Source organism: Marmota flaviventris, chromosome 3 (assembly GCF_047511675.1).
Source record: "Marmota flaviventris isolate mMarFla1 chromosome 3, mMarFla1.hap1, whole genome shotgun sequence".
In the NCBI taxonomy this organism is placed as follows: Eukaryota; Metazoa; Chordata; class Mammalia; order Rodentia; family Sciuridae; genus Marmota; species Marmota flaviventris.
The window spans coordinates 166,431,349-166,445,116 of NC_092500.1; the positions used below are offsets into that span (position 1 = coordinate 166,431,349).

Sequence of the window (13,768 nt, forward strand, 5' to 3'; positions counted from 1 at the left end):
AATAACTCAGCTTTGAAAAACATGCCTTGGTGACACGTTCATGATGGCCAAGGGAACGGCAGAGCCTGGATGCCTGAGAGTAGAGCTCAGAGCTCCAGCCCTGGTCTCACTGGCTCACACAGATTTCCTCAGTGCAGAAAATGGTGGTGACCATGGCCCCGAGGGCCACCAAGGAAGGGGTCCTATGTCTTATAGTGGTGTCCACCAAGTCCCCCTGAACAGAGTGGACATAATCCCACCAGCTGGTGGCAATACTGGTGCAAAGACTTGTCACTGTATTCCTTGATGGCCACAGCCCTACACCCAAAGAAACTGCAATTCCCAAGTTTCCTTCCACTTTCAAGAGGCAGTTAATGCTGGAATTAAATGCCCATCTCACTTCTCTCAGTGTGGGATATCTTGGTTTTGCAGCTTCAAGTACTGGGTGAGGCCTCAGTCACAGCTGTGTTATTGGTCGATTATGCCCTCTCCTCAAACCTGCCTTCCTCACGGCCTTCCAGGTGTGTTTCTCTCAAAAAGGTTTTGCATGCCGCTCTTCATCACATGGTCTATTTCCAGGACACCTAAGTTATGTGACTTTCTCTTCATGGTCACTGTTCCCTCTGAGGGCAGTTTCAAGATGCATGATATTAACATCATCCTAGAAAAATGATTTGCTAAAATTACACTAAGATTTAATCTCACTCTGGTTAGAATGGCAGTCATGAAGAACACAAATAATAATAAATTCTGGTAAGAATGTAGGGGGGGGAAGTATACTTACACACCATTGGTGAGAATGTGAATTAGTACAAACGCTATGGAAATCAGACTGGAGGTTTCTCAAAAGACTAGAAACGGATCCACCATAAGACCCAGCTATACTGTTCCTCAGTATTTCTCCCAAAAAAATTAAAGTCAGAATACTGTTGTGCTACCTGCATACCTATTTATAGACTTAATAGTCAGGTTATGAAACCAGACTAAGTGTCCACCAACAGATAACTGGATAAAGAAAATGTGGTATATATACACACCGGAGTTTGTTATAAAGCACAAAAAAATTATGTCATTGCAGGAAAAGTGGATGGAACTGGAGAACATCGTGCCAAATGAAATAAGCCAGACTCCGAAGTCAGGGGTCATGTGTTTTCTTTCATATGTAGAAATTAGAGAGAAAAGGTTGGGCCCTTCATGAAAATAGAAGGGAGACCAGAGGGGATAAAGGAGGGGAGGGAAGGGGACAGTACGAAGCGGGTGGGGGACAAATTAGACCAAATTATGCTGTGTGCAGATACAAATACATCACATTGGAGCCTGCTGTTGTGTATAATTATAATTTACCAATAAAAATATTTTTTTAAAGGAAAATGATTTGCTTCGTGGTTAGAAGAAAAACATTTTTGTTAGGTGTAAATCCCTGACATTTACTTCCCCTCTGATGGCTATCGGCTTGCTAAGGAGGCCTGGGGAAAACCGGCAGGACCAGAAGTGACAAAACTCTGGCTCTAGAGACTTACAGGGGAAGTCACTGAAAGGCAGACTGAAAAGCAGTTCCAAAGTGCAGGGACATGGGACATGCCAAGGGGAGCTGCTGAAAGGAGCCGGGTCTGAGATTAGAAGAGATAGCAGGGAAAGTTGGAAAGGGGACAGAAAAGAAGAGGCAGAGAGGACTACTTGAAAGATAAGATACTTTTGTTTAATTTCCTGGATTAGTTGCTTTTAAATGGTTTACCAGAAAGGAAAAAAAACTGCTCTGTTAATTTACTGCAGGAGCTTTGTAATTGGAGAGCTAATGGCCTTCCAGGGGAAGGGAGGAAGGCAGGATGGCTGTAGATTTGTGCAGAGTTAACGCTCAGAGGTGAGCATGCTACAAGAAGCCCCACCTGTGTGTACAATGTACTTAAGGGATTAGAGCATACTTTGAAATTATGATATGTTTTACCTAAAGTAAGCACCTCACTTTTTAAGCTTCTATTTCCTTGAAGGAGGAGGGAAGAAAACCATCCATTCTCCCAGGTAATCAGGTGCATAAGACTTTCTGCTTGTGGGATTTAATAAAGTTTAGTGCAGGGGGATGAAGGGTGTGTTATTAATCTTTTAGCATGATAAAACTTATTGTCAACACTTGTGATTCCGATTCAAAGGTCTGGCTTGCAAGAGGTCCATCAGCTCTGGTTACAGGTGAAATTTTTAGGAAGACTCAGGAGTGAGAGGGCCAGGGAAGCTGTAGTATGAGGGGTGAGGGGAGATGAAAAAAGACTTTTTAAAGCAGAATTGCTGTGGTCTCCATGTTTCCTTCAGGGTCTTCCGGAAATGCAAGTAAATACTTGATGGTCTTTATTTAAATATAAAGTGTCCTGGGGCTGAAGTGGGGTGATTATTAAAGACAGAAACTTCATCTCCCTTTCCTCTGTTTACCAGGAAGGGAGGCAGGGCCCGTTTATAAATGAATAATGCTCGTCCACTACCAACTAAGCTGCTGTTTTGGATGATTTTGTAGCAAAAGGTTTGTCAGCAAGGCAGAGGGCCAGAGGATATGGTAACCAGAAATACCTACATTAAACAGCATGCAGTTTTTAGGGGACTGAGAATCACACACAGATATGTCTAATAAAGACATAGAGACTTTATTTTTAAAACACTCATGTTGCAAAAAAAAATACATAGAAAAATAAAGTTCAACTGGGGTACTTTACTAAACTTCAAGTCACAGACCTTTATGTTACATATTGAAGCAGTGTTCGTGAACTAATTTATTAAACAGGATAGAAACAGACTGTCCTGGTCACCTGTCAGGCTCAGAAACTATTTCTTCAAATATTTTTCTACCAGTTCAGGTGTGGGTGAATGACTAGTTCCAATGGGGATTGATAAACAAAATAATTTGAAACAAACTTTCTTTTTGCAACACAATACACATCACAGGTAAATGTTTAATCCTCATAGAACTGCAGGTTGAAAGAATTCAGAGAGGGAAGAAAGAGTACGGAGTGGAGAAGCAGCACTAAATGCTTAAGAGACTGTCCAAAGCAGACAGCAATTGGGGCTCCTCTGCATTTGGAGCCATCTAGTAGTACTGTGGAGGAGGGGGGCGGCAGCACGTGGCACTGGACATTTCAACTTGGAGCACAAGCCTTGGAAAAATGGGATGAAACTGGCTAACTTTCTATCAACTCACTTTAGGAGTTTGGCCACCAACAGTAAACTGGCCCTTTTAATAGGAGGAAATTGAAACGTTTCTCACTGCACAGAATTAAGTAGTGGGAGCAAGAGACTTCCCAGCCTCAGGGTACCTCATGGGCAATGTTTTTGGGTTATTCCCCCCGAATGGCTCCTCTAGTACAACAGAAACAGGAAGGCAGCCAACCTTCTTTTTTTGCTTGTTGCTAGTTTTCGCTGAAGTCATTCTGGGGATCTGATATAGTACTGAGCACAGGTCCTAAGCATGTGGATAGTTTATTTGGTGATGGAAGCCACGACCATGTTGTTTTGAACATGGTTTCCTTTTTCTTAGCCTCTTCCTGCAAAGGATATCACCTCCTTCTCCTGCTCAATGGATGGGGCTACCTACAGCCCAGGTACGTTTCTTCCCTGCTCTCTCTGGGAGCCCTTCATTTCTACTGGATGGACCCTTCAATGATATTGGACCCTGGGCACTACATTCTTGTTTCCATACAAAAATGCATTAGCCCTCACCTTCTCTGCCTACAGGGATTTCCAAAGAGGGTCAGACTCTGAAGTGTAACAACGGAGCCACAGTGTCCTATAAATGTAGCAGTGACCTTCTCAAGCTGTCAGGTCTTTAAATAGGATTTGGGATTTAATGCTGTATATTTTTAAAGGAAAGAAATAAGCATTGCTACTTTAGAAAATGTATGTCTTTTGGCCGGCTCAGAATCTGTCCCCCTCCCCCTTTTTTTCCAAGGCTGGGTGTGATAAGAGAAAAAGAAAGACCAGATCTCGGGCTAAATAAGAAAGGCCTATTAGGTGTAGCCAAACTAAAAGCCTGGACTAAAAAGAAGGCCCTTCAGTGGGTAATTGCTGCAGAAAAGAAAAGAAAAAATAAAATAAAATAAAAGGAGGGAAGAAAGGACCTTACCCTAAAAAAAAAAAAAAAAAAAAAAAAAAAAAAAAAAGGTGTCACCTCTGTTACAATGGAGAAAAAATTCTACCCTGAAAACCCCAGGAACCTCTCATTCTAAATTTTCCAGCTAGGGCAGATGGGGTTGGCAGACGCCTGTCCACTTTTTGCCAATAAAACAGGCAACAGGACCCTCCTCAGGCCCCTGCTTGGACACGCGGAGGTTCTTCTGGCACAGTCCCACTCCTTCTGGTCCAGTTCTGTTTATACAGCTTGTCTTAAAAACCACAGCGAGTGCATCTTGTTCCACTCAGGCCACCCTGTAAATACTTAAATTGGCATACTACTGAAAAAAGGAATAAGAAGCTCAGATTTTCACCTCCCCACCCCTGTCCCATGCCAACCTGCCCAGAGCATGAGGGCTTTTCATTGAGGCCTTCCTCACTTTTACAGGAATAGAGAGAAACCTTGGCCATATTCCAAGGCCAATAGGAGTTTTTTGAACCTAAGTTTACTTCGGTAGGTGACATCCTCATCTTGGCTATCTTTCTCTCCTTAGGTTGGCTCTTTCAGAGTTGATATCAATTACCCCAGGAGGATGGAGCCACAGCAACAGAATCCTCAGGAGCAAGGCACACAGCTCATCCAAAGTCAAGCAAAGTGCTGGAAACAGCACTTGGTTTTTCTCTTCCTCTCCTCAAACAGTAAGCTAAAAGCAACAGTGATCTATGGCAGGCAATGGGGGAACTATTTAGATAGTGAAATAGTTGCTGCCCTGGGTCTTTCATTGGCCCACCAGTGAAGAATCTGGGATTTCCACAGAAACCTCCAACAGTTTTGGTCTGCACACCTCCTGGGCCCCAGCCCTTCCTGACCTCAGCCCCTTCAGTTTTCCACAGAGACTCTCCGGGGAAAGCAGTTTCTGATGGCACATAGTTGTCCTCTGAGCTGGCGTTACCAGAGAGCAGGGCTCCAGCTGCCCAGGCAATAAAGGTAGGGGTAGTAAGGGTAGCTGTTATACATGGAGATCAGGGAGGCCCTGGAGAAGCCCCCCTCCTTCAGGACTGGTAAGGAGGAGGGCTTCTCTAAGTCGCCCATATCTGAAGACAGCTGCTTTCGTTTAGTCTTATAGCGTCTGTTCTGGAACCATATTTTCACTTGGGTCTCAGTGAGTTTGAGGTTCTTGGCCAGGTGAGCCCTTTCGGGGGCAGACAGGTACTTCTGATGGCTGAACTTCCTCTCTAACTCAATGACCTGAGTGTGGGAGAAGGCAGCTCGGGAGCGCTTCTGAGGCTGCTTGGGGGTCTGGGAAAGGCTTGGTAAGGCGCCTGAAGTGTGCTCACAGTCCAAAAGATAAGTCTCAAAGTGACTATCTGGAAAAGAGAGGAGGAGGAGGATTAGAAGAAAAAAGTTACATGTTAGCACAGAATTCAATCCACCCTTATCTCGTCCCTGAGTGAACAAAACAGCCCACTGTTATCTTGGAAACATTTCACTTTTTTCGCATGATTAAGGAACTCTCTGGAAAGGAGAATGAGTAAATTTGTATATTATGTATTAGTTTTCTAATAATCAGCAAGAATCCGAAGTTACAGGCGCTTAGTGGTTGCACTTTCTGCCATATTGTTGAGTACAATTAAATGGGGGATTCTGGATATGTTTGTTAAAGATATGTGGGAGCAGGCAGGCAGGAAAACACCCCAGAAGTAAGACACCCGGTAAAGGGAGACCAAACGGTATCCGGAGTTAGCATCCGGGTGGGCAAGAGAGGGCTTGTGTGATGGGAGAGGCGGCAAGGGCTAATGGCAAGTTCATTCTCGGGCTTTAATCCTCTTTACCCTAAATGAGGCGTTAGGTTGGTGCAGAAGAAGTGATGGGAAAGAAAATGAGTCTACTCTATAAATATTCCAACGGTGTTATTTCTCCTTAAGACCAAAAGGAACAGTCCAAAGTACTGTGTTACGGCCCACGAGACTGAGAAGCAAAGGGACTTCTGCTGATCAAACAATAATTAATATTAATACATTCTTATTAGTTCTAATCGCCAGAGCAGGTGCCACTGACTTTTGCGGGTCAATAGGGCACCACCCTGCACAGGGGCTCAGGTTTTAACCTCGAGGCTCGTCCGTGGCCAGGGGATAGCGAGGACAGTGATGCCGCACCCCAGCATCCCGAGCTCCGGGAGGTCCTCCTGGGACCAGGCCTCCCCGGTCTCGCCGTCTTACCTGGCTCGGACTCCGCCAGCGTCTCGGCCTCCCCCGGAGCGGCGCAGGGCCCGGCGCACAGCGGCTCCGCAGGCGCCCGGGCGCGGCCTCCTTCTCCTCCAGCCTCGGGCTCAGGCTCAGGGTCGCGCCTTGGGTCCGGCCCGGACGGTGGCTGCGGGTGACCGGTTTGGCCGCGGCGCCGCTCGGGGCAGTCCCGCAGGATGTCCTGGATGAGGAAGGAGGTTAGCGGCTTGGACTGCGTGGGCGGCGCGGCCCGCGGACTGCAGCCGGCCGCCTCCGCCTCGCCCGGCCGCGGCTCGGGAGCCCGGAGCATCCCCGCGGCTGGCTGGGGCCCGGCCCACTGCGCTCCACCACTTTCGCTTTCCGCCGCCCCGCGCGCACTTATAGCCCCGGGGGAGCGCGCCGCGCCGCCTTCCCATTGGCCGCGGGGGCACGGGCCGCGCCGCGGATTGGCTGCCCGGCGCGCCAGGTGACCCGGAGGTGGTGGGGGTCCTTCGCACGGTCGCGCTCCGCTCTTCCCAGATCTCTTCCCCGACTCGCCTCCCTCCGCTCCAACCCGTTTCCCAGGCTGGGCGCGAAAACCAAAGCGGTCTCCCTTGCCGCCAGCCACTCGCAGACGTCTTCCCGGGATAACGATGCCCAAGAGTCACTCCGTTTAGCTCTTACAGACCGTCGCCTTTGCTCACAGGGATAAGGCGGTCAGTCGCGACGACTCTGCTTTACCAATGAGAATCCTGGGTACCCCGTGACGGGGAGGGGTGGGGTGGGGGGATTGGTGGTAAAGCCAGATCTTCTGAATCTCAGGTTCTCCAAGTGGTGTTGTATGACCACTGTGCAGTGCCTGACCTCGGGCTGGATTCCGTACCAGGCGTTATTTCACAACAGTGAAACAGGAAAGATGAAAGTATTATCAGCATTAAATTTACTGAAGTTGAGCGCTGTGCTTTAATTGTATAAGAGAGTATTCTTAGGAAATAAAGCGTGAAGTTGTAGGGACAGAGGCACTCAATGTAACTTACGCTGGAATGGTTCAGAAACAATGATGTATATTGATCAATAAATCCAACGTCAGAAAACAAATGGCTTAGAATATCCACAATTGATGAATCTGGATAACTGCATGCTGGTATTCTTTTTAACCATAACCACTTTTATGTGGTTAAACACACTCTTTTTGTGTGTGTTTGTCTTGGTTTAAGTCGCCCTCCATTCAACTGGAATCTTTTCAAAAGGGTACCTTGTGTGTCTGGGAGAAGGGAAGGGGAATAGGTTATTGAGGATCCAACATCCGCCAAACAGAACTATCCTGTGAAACGGGAAGGCCTTAGAAAAACTGAATTTCTTCTTTCATAAATTTTAGGCCTCCTGTCCTTTAAATTTTTGTAAATGTTTCCTTTTGAAATAGTTATAGATTCACAGGAAATTGCAAAGTAATACCTGCAGTGTTGGCCATAATGGCATCTTAAAAAACAGAAAGTGGACTTTAGTACATTGCTTTTGACTGGATTACAGATTTCATTTTATTTTTGCCATTTAAAAATCTGCATTAATTTGAGTGTGTGTGTATGTGTGTGTGTATGTGTGTGTATTTTTCTGTACAATTGTGTTACAGTTTTAGGTTCATGTAATCATCAATCACAATCAAGATAGAGAATTCTTTGCTCACTGCAAAAGAACTCTGCAGTACTGCCTGTTTGTGTCCCTGGCCCCTTATCTCCTGCCCAACCCCTGACAACCACTACCCTGTGCTGCATATCAACAATTTTACCATTCAGAGAATGATGTATAAACCCTACCCTGTAGGGTTTGTAGCCTTTAGAGATTGGCTTTTTTCACAAGACTACAGTACTCCTGAAGTCCACTTTGATTATTGCATGTATTAATGGTTCATTCTTTTTCATTGATGAATGATACTGTGTTGTATGGATCTATTTAACTGTTCTTATCAAAAGACACTAGAGTTGTTTACAGTTTTTTGCTATGATGAACAAAAGTGCTGTGAGCACTCATGCAAAGCATTTTTTTGTGGTTTGGGTGGGTGTTCCCCCAAAGGCCCACAGAATGGCACTTCTGGGAGATGCATGGATCTTTAAGAGGTGGGACCTAATTGGGAGGTCCTTATGCCATTGAGGATGTACACTATTTTTATTTTAGCCATTAATAGGTATAGACTGCTATCTTGTTTATTCTAGCTTTAGTTTTGATTTGCACTTGACAAATGGCTAATGATGTTGAACATGTTTTCATATGGTTGGCCTATTTGCCAACCCTCTCTCTTCTATGGCAAAATATCTGTTCAAGTCTTTTGCCCATGTTATCATTGTATTTTCTGAGTTTTAAAAATTTACTATTGAGTTTTTTAAGATTCTTTTTTATACCTTTATTTTATTTATTTAATTTTATGTGGTGCTGAGGATCTACCACTGAACTACAACTCCAGCCCCTACTATTGAGTTTTGATAGTTTTCTATACATTATATAAACAAGCCATTGTTGGATGCGTGGGTTTGACGATATTTGCTCCAATTTGTAGCTGTGTTTTCATCCCCTTAATAGAATTGTTTACAGAGCAAATGTGTTTGGTGAGGTCCAGTTGATTAATTTTTTTTTATCTTACAGATTGTGATTTTTGTGTCATGCTCAAGACCTTTGCCTAGCCCTAGTACTAAAGAAGGCCTCCTATAATCTCCTCTAAGTTTCATACTTTACTCTTAAATCTATGCTCCATTCTGAATTAATTTTGTGTATGGTGTGAGGTTTAGATTGAAGTGGACTCTTTTCATTTTTAAAATTTAGAACTGGTGGTATTTCAAATCGGTGGGGAAATGTGAATAATTTAATAAGCCAGTGCCACTCTATGGAACTTATAACACTATTTGTTATAAGTCCTATTCTTATAACAAAATAAATCCCAGATGACTTAAAGGTGTAAAACAAAATGGCACATTGGGGAAACACCACACTCATCATTTGAGAAACACAAATCAAAACCACATTGACACACCCCTTTCCACCTCTCAAAATGGCAAAGGTTTTATAAAAAATGAATGCTGTCTGGCAGTGGTGGGCCTATGGAAGAATAGCTGCTCATAGCAAGTTTGGTGGAGAGTAAACCAGTTTTGCATCTTGGATGCCAACTTGACAATGTCTATCAACATTAAAACTAGGCATATCCTTTGACCAGCTATTCCATGCTTAAGAGATTTGCCCCTGAAACTCATGAATGGACCTACTTAGGAGTATCTTCAACTTGGCCTGAGACTAGTTCAAGTTGCAAAATGTATAGAAAATGAAATTATTGTACTAAAAGGTGGCAACAAATTATCTATATGCTATTCTGAATATTTGGAAGAATATATAAATATACATTTCTTTTTTCAATAGAGACGTTGTCTCAGTTCAGTAAGATGAAGATAGGTTGGGAGAAGGAAGGAGAGTGGAACAGGATGCTTATCCTGTACTCATTTCTAATTGCCATAAATTACAAATCCAGAGCTAGAATTGAGCTGGGCCACCTCCTTCCCCATGACCTCCTCAGGTCTCAGATCTCCCTTTAGAATGGGGACACTGTTCATGACACTTGACCTCACTTGCTTTACGTCTCCTCCCCTTCGTGCTTTGCACTTGGTTTATATGACCAGGTCATTTCCTTTATCAGACTACAAGCTTCATGGGAAGGGACTCGGTACACGGCAGACACTTAATAAATGTTTGCTAGCTGAATGTCTTACTAAGAGGCATCTCACTGACTAGCAGAATTATCCATATGTTACCACAGGGTCCCAAGGCAAGTCACAGAGGAAGACAGGTGGCCCTGTCTCCTTGCTGTGTTTATGCAGCTTAAGCTGGATGCAAATGACCAAGGGTCATCAGGAGGATACACAGTGCTGTGGAGGCAGAATAACAATCCCTCAAAGATGCCCACTCCCTAACCCCCAGAATCAGCGAGTATGTTCTGCAGATGGCAAGGGATAGTTCAGGTTTCAGTTGTAATTAAAGTTGCTCACGAGCTGACCTTGAGGTGGGAAGATTGTTCTGGATTATTTAGGTGGCCAGAGATCCAGAGTGAGAGGAACTGGTATCTGAGGAAATCTTGGGAATGGCATGTGAGAAAGACTCAGCTGGCCACGGCTAGCTTTGAGGCTCAACGGAAGCCATGAGCCAAGGACTGCAGGTGGCCCCTAGGAGCAGGAAAAGGAACGATTGATTCCCTGTGGGTCTCCAGGAGGAATTCCGCTCTGCCTGCACTCCACATTATCCCAAAGGGGCACAATTTGAACTTCTGACCTCCAAAACTGTAGGGTAATGGATTTGTGTTATTTAAAACCACCATTTTTGTGATAATTTGTCACAGTAGCTTTAAGAAGCTAATATAGTGGCCTAATAAAAGTAGCAGAGTGATGAGGGAGAACCAACCAGCTCTGCATTGATTGCACAAATGGGAACCTTGGGTCCTTTTTTTTTAAGTTATTTTTTATTAAATTTTATTTTATTTTTTACACAATGGAGCACAACTTTTCATTTCTCTGGTTGTACATGATGTAGAATCACACCATTCATGCAATCATACCCGTACATAGGGTCATAATTTCATCTCATTGCACCATCTCCCCCCACACTTCCTTCTCTCCCCTTCCCCCATACAAAATTTCTCCATTTTTCCTTGCCGCCCCACCCCCCATTATGGATCAGCATCCACTTATCAGATAAAACATTTGGCTCTTGGTTTTTTGGGATTGGCTTACTTTGCTTAGCATGATAGTCTGCAACTCCATCCATTTACCTGTAAATGTTGGGTCCTTTTTTTTTAAAGTTGAATTTTACATTTAGACACATGATCCCATCTCTTCTCTAAAACTGTCTCCTTTGTATATTTCCTTCCAGACTTTCACCATATTAATTGTTGGAGAAGTGCAATATGGTATGCTTATCTTTTTCTGAACTTCACATTATAAATAAGCATTTATACTACATTCCATCATTCCAGAAAACATCTAAGTCCAAAGACATTTAGAGCTACGAGGGACCCAGGATCACCTAATAAAATATCTTGCTTTTCTGAGACAGAACCTCAGGTTCTCAGAGACTGCTGAAGTAGAGTGGGAAGCCGAGTCTCCTAGCCCTAGCCCAATGCACTTCTCCCCTTCCACCCCTTCTCTCACCCTCCCCTGTGGACCCCAGTGCTGCCCTCCACTGGAAGAAGCAGGAGCAGAGCTGACAGAATTGTCCAGTGGACATTTGTTATAAATGTACCCTGTGCTGGTTTTTATCAGGTATGGCAAGACACGAAGACACAGGAAAGAATTTATGTGCTCACAGACGTAGAACCTGGAGGCAGCACACACACCGTCCAGGGCCACATGGGGAAGCACCAGGCTGGGGAGCAGGCATCGGGGTGAGGGGCAGCATGAGTCACAGACCTTAATGTGGAAAGGAAGGGGCAGGACATATAAGAAGCTGGGCACACACTTAGGGCTGAAGAGTTGGGATCATTTTGGTGTGGCCTGGGCTAAAGGCTCTGGGTGACTTGAGGTAGGGGGAATGTTGGCGTAGTGGGTCAGAGTTAAAGAAAGGATGTGTCTGGGAGCATGGACCCCAGGTTGGTTGGCTTGCTCTCTCTGGGGTTTGACTAACCCTAGGAGAGCCCGTTCCTTCTCAACTCCATAGGCCCCCAGATGTCGAACCATCATAAAATGCAGAAAATGTCAAAGTTGCTTCATCAGCATACATCTCTTTCCTTCTTTTAAAGTATGTTTTCCAAGGCCTTCTGGGGTAGCCACCCCAAATTGTACCTGACCTGCTCACACCACGATTCTCTCTTCCGCGGAGGCCCGTTGCGTTGCCTTCACTAATGCAGATAGGCAAAAAGAAAAAGAAAGGAGAGGAATTGATGAGCACCCCCACCCCAACAAGAGGCCACATGCAATATGCAACACGGGTTGCTAGGACTTCCCAGAGGTGGGGGGTCCCAGTTAAGAGTGTCCGGATGGAAGCAGGAGAGGAGGGGGAGCAACCCCAAGGTCCCCCCTCACTCAAGGCAGAGCTGCAGGATAAATATCCAGGTGCCGTCTGAGTGCCCTGGAGGCTCCTGTGAAACACTTCTCCTTGGCGCTGTGCCAGGCCTCCGGGACTCTGAGCTTTGGCGTTGGGGTGGGAGGACATTGTCCTAGTGTTCTTGGAAGTTCAGTGATATTGGAGTTCAGACTTGTCCCTTCCTTATCTTTTGGAGCTGGACTGGAACATTCAAGTTCATGGTTTGCACCTTGTAGAAAAGGTCCCGTTTGTTTTCCCATCCTCCCTCCCTCCAGTGAAGCTGAAGACATTGTAGTCATGTGGAGACAAGAATCACTTGGAAGGAGCTTCTGGGAGTTCACCGTGTCTCGGAATCCCCAGGGACCTTGTGAAGAGACAAGACAAAGAGAGCCCTGAACCCAGGAGTCCCTGATACAGCCAGAGTACAGAGTGCGCTGCGGCCACCAGCCTGCCTGGGCCCCACGTGGGGGTGCTGCACCACACTCTCCACTCCGTGGAAACTCAGCCTCTCAGGGTGCTCCAGGCCCTCCCACCTGAAGGCCGCAGTTTCTCGCCTCCCCTTCCTTCCCTGCTGATGTTCCCCTGCCTCTACGGCCTGGTCATCGTTTCCTGCTCCATCCTAACCTCGAGCCCTTGGGCGGGCTGTGTGTGCATCTGCAGTCTCTTGTGTGTCTTCATGGGTTCAATTTCCACCCAAGAGACTTTGTGGGCCTCTCCAGTCTTCTCTTCTCATTGGCCCTTGGTCTCAGTTGCCAGAAGGCCTTGGAAAAACACACTTTAAAAGAAGGAAACATGGTTCATCATCTCAGCTCACTAGTTGTCATAGTACATTTTGTGCTGCTATAAGAAGATATTATAGACTGGCTATTTGTAAAGAACAGAAATTTCTTTTCCTCACAGTTCTGAAGACTGTAAAGTCCAAGATCAAGGTGCTGGCAGGATTGGTGTCTGGAGAGGGGTGCTCTCCCCTTCCGAGATGGTGCCTCGTGGCTGTGTCCTCCAGAGAGAAGGAGTGCTGTGTTCTCTCACATGGCAGAAGGCGGACAGCCAAGCCTGTAAGCCAAGCCTGCGTAAGACTTCAGGGCTGTGACTCAGCTTCTCCTTTTCTGCACAACACCAGGAAAGGGGAGAGGAGACTGACACAGATCAAAAGTCCCATGCTAGGCTCACTACCATGAGTCTATAGCTCACTATAGACATTTGATCCACTCTACAACCCATTGGGGATCATTCTATACAGACAAAGAGACTGAGTCTTGGAGATTGAAGGCAACATGCTCAAGTTTGCACAGCTAAGAGGTGGTTCTGCCTCCAAAGCCCATGCTGGCCCCACTGAGTCATGCACTAGGCACGTCAGGTGTTCAATGAGCACCTACCTATTTGGCTTTTCAGAGATGGCTTTGGAAGCAAATCAGGCTCATTAAGCCCTGGGTTCAGTTGATTCGGT

At 45.6% G+C, this 13,768-nt stretch overlaps 1 protein-coding gene across 2 annotated transcripts; it reads right to left on the reverse strand.

The window, feature by feature from the left end:
* Positions 1 to 5,016: 5,016 nt before the first annotated feature.
* On the reverse strand, positions 5,017 to 6,601 carry Nkx3-1 (NK3 homeobox 1). Of its 2 annotated transcripts, XM_027927217.2 has the most exons (3): positions 6,569 to 6,601; positions 6,289 to 6,316; positions 5,017 to 5,436 (listed from the first exon to the last, which is right to left on the reverse strand). In XM_027927217.2, exons 1-3 carry the CDS (start codon positions 6,599 to 6,601, stop codon positions 5,018 to 5,020), a joined length of 480 nt encoding a protein of 159 aa, XP_027783018.2. In that variant the 3' UTR covers position 5,017. The 2 variants fall into 2 exon arrangements, with proteins under 2 accessions (XP_027783018.2, XP_027783017.2); XM_027927216.2 differs by having other exon boundaries at positions 6,289 to 6,601.
* Positions 6,602 to 13,768: the final 7,167 nt, after the last annotated feature.

Excerpts from the sequence above, each read along its gene's own strand:
- Nkx3-1 (XM_027927216.2), bottom strand. The coding sequence starts at position 6,601 with ATGCTCCGGGCTCCCGAGCCGCGGCCGGGCGAGGCGGAGGCGGCCGGC. Across the intron at positions 5,437-6,288 it reads GCTGGCGGAGTCCGAGCCAG|ATAGTCACTTTGAGACTTAT; the intron begins GTAAGACGGCGA and ends TCTCTTTTCCAG.